The following is a 6,000-nucleotide window of genomic DNA, read 5'->3' as shown; positions in this document are numbered from 1 at the left end:
TTAAACTACGGCCATCTTGGTCTGTTCAAGCACTAGTCCAATAATCATCAATCCTATGTTAAAATGACTGCAAATCCTGTTGTCCAAAAGTGCGCAGGTGCAGACCAGTGACGTGTACAGTGTAGTACACTACTGTACTCGACTGTGGACTCGACACTACTGTAGATCACGAAGATCTCTTAGCTCATACTGTATTACAATACCAGATGATCCCTTAATTAACACTACGGCCATCTTGGTCTGTTCAAGCACTAGTCCAATAATCATCAATCCTATGTTAAAATGACTGCAAATCCTGTTGTCCAAAAGTGCGCAGGTGCAGACCAGTGACGTGTACAGTGTAGTACACTACTGTACTCGACTGTGGACTCGACACTACTGTAGATCACGAAGATCTCTTAGCTCATACTGTATTACAATACCAGATGATCCCTTAATTAACACTACGGCCATCTTGGTCTGTTCAAGCACTAGTCCAATAATCATCAATCCTATGTTAAAATGACTGCAAATCCTGTTGTCCAAAAGTGCGCAGGTGCAGACCAGTGACGTGTATAGTGTAGTACACTACTGTACTCGACTGTGGACTCGACACTACTGTAGATCACGAAGATCTCTTAGCTCATACTGTATTACAATACCAGATGATCCCTTAACTTCAAACTAGCACTACGGCCATCTTGGTCTGTTCTAGCACTAGTCCAATAATCATCAATCCTATGTTAAAATGACTGCAAATCCTGTTGTCCAAAAGTGCGCAGGTGCAGACCAGTGACGTATACAGTGCAGTACACTACTGTACTCGACTGTGGACTCGACACTAGATCACGAAGATCTCCTAGCTCATACTGTATTACAATACCAGATGATCCCTTAACTTCAAACTAGCACTACGGCCATCTTGGTCTGTTCTAGCACTAGTCCAATAATGAATCCTATGTCAAAATGACTGCAATACAGCCATGCAAATACATGCTTATCACCTCAAGATAGAAAGTATTTCAAAAAATCAGAAATCCTATTCCACAGACATCTGTAAACAGGTGTATCGACAGTAGATAGATACAAGTATGTAATTCCAGGTTCATTTCTGAAAAGAAATTGAGACAATCATAAAGTTAGCATACGTTCAAAAATCAATCTATCCTTCCATAATAGAATTTCAATGCTGGAAAAGGGTAACTTTCAAGGTGAATCATGTCCATCGCTATTAATACGAGTATTACTCTACACCAAGAGCAGTACCATTATTCAATTAAAATAATTCTCTTTCATTACTATACGAAAATAGTACAACGCTTTCCAACATAATAAACTGCATTCGTTGAACGATATATACAGGAAAAAATGGATACGTCCATCATCCATAAAAAGAAGTGGATACACAGACTAAGCAATTATACTAAAAGCATATCAAAGTAGAAACTATGAGTACATACAGCAATCCACTTTCAGGCTATATCTGATATCACCATCATACCATTCACTGTTATGAAATAATTCAAAATTTTCAAATTCACCAATAAATAGACAACAAAATAACATTCTCATTCAAAATTATTACAAGAATAATTGGAACATGAAAGCTGGTACAATGTATAGTATAACAATCGCAAAGATGAGTTAAAATAAAAGATTAAACAAGAAGATAACTTGTACTATATCAAATTTCTCTATTATGATGTCAAATTCTAAATAGTATCAAATACGTGATTTAAACGGCCTCAATAAATTTCAATATAACTCTAGTCAATAAAAAACAACATCAAACAATATTTTAAATAAAACATCCTAGCTTTTGAACTTGATTAGAATTAGAAATTATATCCTAGCATAAAATCACTCCAAGAAATTGGTTGGTTTAGCAATGTTGATAATAATCTTATACCAACAAATATGGAATGGATTACAATTTCAATATACGGTACCTTTCAATCAGGCTAAGTGTATCACACTATTTCATCCAGAACTCCAATTTCATGCCAAACATCGATTAATTTAACGCCTTGTTAGCATCACAGCTAATGCTGCACCTGTTGCTGCATCGCCAGTTGCCCCTATAGTTACAGGTAGGTGAAATTGACTTTCAACAATATCACGAATGAACGCATGAGAAGCCAGCAGCCGTCCACTACCAACAATACGACGTATTCCAGCCTTTCGCAGAAACTCACCAGGCATCATATCATTTAAATTATGAATAATTCCATATAAGAGGCCATTGGCAACATTAGACAATTGCAAATTATGCGGTGTAATGTGTGAAACGCAACCTCTGCGCTTTGGATCATGCCTCTCACCCAATAATATCGGTTCAATTTTTAACGACGGTACAGATTCTACAGAAGAGGCTAACCTCAGTATTCTATCAAATAATTCTTCCTTATTTGGTATATCAACAACTGCTAAATCCTTCATCCAGCTTGCCAACATGTCAACAAATGCAGCTAAAGCATTGCCCCCATTTAGAGCTGCAGCAACAGAGATAAAGGATTTTTGAAAGAAAGGTTGAATTTGAATACTAGCTGGAATAACGGTTAAATTATCCTGAATAAACGCATGACTTGCCACAAATGCCAATTGAGCTGAAGTACTAATATTCATGACTACGATAGAATACCACATCCATAGAATCCACAAGTTTCACCACAGCATGTAATCCACATACAGGCATGACCCGTTATCGTATATAAAGAATGATATATTATTAATTTAAAATGATTTTTCATAAAATCTGATCTATCATCTCCAATATTTGAATCTGAACCTCTTACAACTAGTAAACATCTACATGATTTCATTACCTGCATCCGTATTATCTTTCAGAGCAGAATATATAGAGCACTGCATATCGCCACTTGCTACGCTCACTGGTATGCCAGCTTTCAAACCCCACATCGCTTGTTGCAAATAGCCAGCTTTCTCACCTGCATCTGATACCTCAGGTAAGAGCGCTATTGGAAAAGAAGCTGGCTCAAGACTATAGTAAAACAATAGTCAAGAATATAAAATGTCAACGAGTGAATAGTAACCATATTGCATTATTCCCTTACTACTCGTAAATATTCAGTAACTATTTGTGCGTGTATGCAGCAACACTAGAATTTCACTCCAGTGTCCTTCATTTCTAAAATTTAAATTATTATTCCAACTGCCATAAACAGCACTGTAGCAGACACTTAGTGTTTAGCTAGTACCGTTGATGATTATCATTATTATTTACACTAAATAACACATGTAGATGACATGGCTATGCCAATTCCTGCAAGCACGAACTCTTTTATCACTGTGTACTTACACTTCTGTTTCCCAACAATTTCGAATAGGATCAAAATAACCCCAGCTTGTAGCATTCTGACCAGACATAACAACTTTGTTGGTATGACATAGAATACAAACCAAAAAATCTTGAATTGTTGATGCACGATCAAATTGACCGATTAGCTGAGGTCTATAACAGAACATAGAGCAATGCTAAGTTCAATGTCATTTGTAAAATAATTGATTCAAAAGATACTATGCAGAAACTTGCAAGCTTAATCAAATTAGTCAATCCTTGTACCGATTTTTTAACAGCCAAAACAACGTTGCACAACCAAATCCTGTGGCAATTTTCACCGTGGACTGACTCGAAGGTAAACTTTGCAAGAAATGCGTATCACATCGCCCGTCCTGCCAGGTGTACAAAGGAGTGCAGTTGGTGACTTGAATAGACTCGTAGTTTCCTTTCGTGATCTCCCAGCAACTGTCTAAAAGTCATTCATTTAATGAAGACAAATAAATGATAGAGCAAGATACTAATTTATTGTAAAAATAAGTACTTGTCGACCATCAAACGATAATAATCATGGTAGTGGTAATGTTAACCGATGTAGCAAATCATCCGCTGGATGTGTCTGGTGAATTTAAAACGTCTTTGAAGACCATTAGTTACCTGACTGCCATAACAAGCAACCATGCATCTGACCACAAACTCCAATAGCCTTGACTTTACTCTTATACAAATCAGGTATATCTAACATCGCTTTTTGGACAGCTTGCAAAATTAACTGCACACTTTGTTCGCTACCATTTTCATTATCCGACGGTACATCAGCATTGGTCTCAGCTGTTGTTGAATAAATCACTTTACGATTTTCTTCGTTTAGTAAGCATATTTTAACAGACGTTGTTCCTAAATCAATCCCTAAAATGATGTCTTGAATTGCCTCCATGTGTTCCTTGATATACAGAAAGTTGAACTGTATACTGCAGCAGTTCTATAATATTTTATTACTAATGTCAAATGTCTCTACTCCATACTGCAACTTGCGCTGCTTAGTATACTACTGTACTGTCGTCCGTCGTACAGTATACAACAGTATTGCTATTACGTAGACTCGCTCATTAAAGAACTCCTTCTCAACGCGGATAGTCCCTTACTCACAGATATTAGAACGAGTTATTAAGCCCTGCTGTATGCTTAGAATTCCTATGCTCATTGCACAGTGCAAACCTCTAGCATAGCGAATAGGACACCTAAAAGCATAAAATTCACAGCCGCTACATTGCAAGGCAGCTACAGCTACACCAATGAGCTCATAATCATAAAAAATACCAGTAGGGTATAGCTTTAATATTGACTATTTATTCATTCATCAGCAAATTAAGCTCCACTGATAGCTACAGATTTCATTTACACAAATACACATAACGCCGCGATCATCATTTCATCAACAATGATATCAATGTAAGCAAAGAGATAGCATCAGCATGTCATATAGTAGATTAAGGGGTTACACCGGGTGGATGAGGAAGTTCCTTGTAGCCACTGCAAATTTCATGGGTAATATAATGAAATAAGAGCAATCAATCTTCTCGTAACTACTGTACTTTACTCGATTCCTTATTCATATCATACATGCACGTAAATCATTACATCCATTAAATGCAAATCAATCAATATAGCATGAATTTCGACATGCTTGAACTATATCATGAGCATAACGAAATAAGTCCTCAAGACGATTATAATATGACAGATATAATTAACATTAATAATCAATTCCATTAGCTTGTAATAAATGAATATTAAATCATTAGCCTATATTGAAACACAAAATAATAGCTTCACAAAATTTTCATGAGCTTCAGATAATCTACTACAACTTCTCATATAGGAATTATTTATGAGCTCATTAACATTTCGATGGATCGATACAAATCGCTTGTGGAGTAGCGATAGGTGTGGAAACGTGACGGTCAATTTGCTTTGTCGCCTCATTAAATGAACCACCTATTGCTAGGAAAAAGTATCTGCAACCATTGACTGAAATATCGTTGCTATCACCTGTTGTAATGGGTCGCTTAAAGCTTAAACTTGAGTAGCCATTGGCGTAAGATCCGTTAACATTAAATACATTTTGATTACTATCGAGCGTAGGAGCTGTCCTGTACTGACCGATGTAGCGATCGGATAAGTAAGTTTTACCTCTTGCTGTCCATCCTACGTAGGTATCTGTAAATGGCATTAACTGATCTTTAGAAACACCAACGCCAAGCCATTTATCTGTCTTTGCTGTAATCGTAAATTCAATTTCTTCTTTGGTAGCCCTCCAAGATAGTTCCTGATTGCATACTCGAGTCATTTTATTGCAATCTGCAGTCAACTTGCCATTACAGGACGAAGTTGCTGAATGCTTGATCAGACATAGTAATAAAATGCTAACCGATATAACTGAAATGAAAGCTAACTTGGCCATAGCTAAAGTAGTCGCACTGTGTATCTTTAATATTACGCGATTTCAAGTCTTGCCTGAAGATTAAATTTTATAAGTCAGCGATTTGAAACTTTGAACCTCTGAATTTATACGTAGCTTAAGGTTCATTCTATATATATAATCTTTAATTTCATCAAAATACGGGGCAAACTTGGAATATTATTGTTTTTGCAGTATTCAATCTAAAAGTAACAAATATTTTCCGTATACGTGTATGTGATAAATACAATGCAGAGACAAA

At 36.3% G+C, this 6,000-nt stretch overlaps 2 protein-coding genes across 2 annotated transcripts; both read right to left on the bottom strand.

The window, feature by feature from the left end:
• Window positions 1-1,998: 1,998 nt before the first annotated feature.
• TRIADDRAFT_18186 (uncharacterized protein) lies at window positions 1,999-4,214 on the bottom strand (the record flags this gene model as incomplete). The annotated part of the gene is made up of 5 exons (XM_002107678.1): window positions 1,999-2,606; window positions 2,805-2,980; window positions 3,299-3,451; window positions 3,563-3,749; window positions 3,935-4,214. 5 exons carry the CDS (start codon window positions 4,212-4,214, stop codon window positions 1,999-2,001), a joined length of 1,404 nt encoding a protein of 467 aa, XP_002107714.1.
• A 963-nt stretch (window positions 4,215-5,177) lies between these two features.
• On the bottom strand, window positions 5,178-5,741 carry TRIADDRAFT_51500 (uncharacterized protein; the record flags this gene model as incomplete). The annotated part of the gene is made up of 1 exon (XM_002107677.1): window positions 5,178-5,741. One exon carries the CDS (start codon window positions 5,739-5,741, stop codon window positions 5,178-5,180), a length of 564 nt encoding a protein of 187 aa, XP_002107713.1.
• Between the last annotated feature and the right edge of the window lie 259 nt (window positions 5,742-6,000).

The sequence above is a fragment of the Trichoplax adhaerens genome, genomic scaffold (genome assembly GCF_000150275.1).
Source record: "Trichoplax adhaerens TRIADscaffold_1 genomic scaffold, whole genome shotgun sequence".
Classification (NCBI taxonomy): Eukaryota; Metazoa; Placozoa; class Uniplacotomia; order Trichoplacea; family Trichoplacidae; genus Trichoplax; species Trichoplax adhaerens.
The sequence above is the reverse complement of the archived record's forward strand: the minus strand, read 5'-3'. Positions and strand labels throughout refer to the sequence as shown.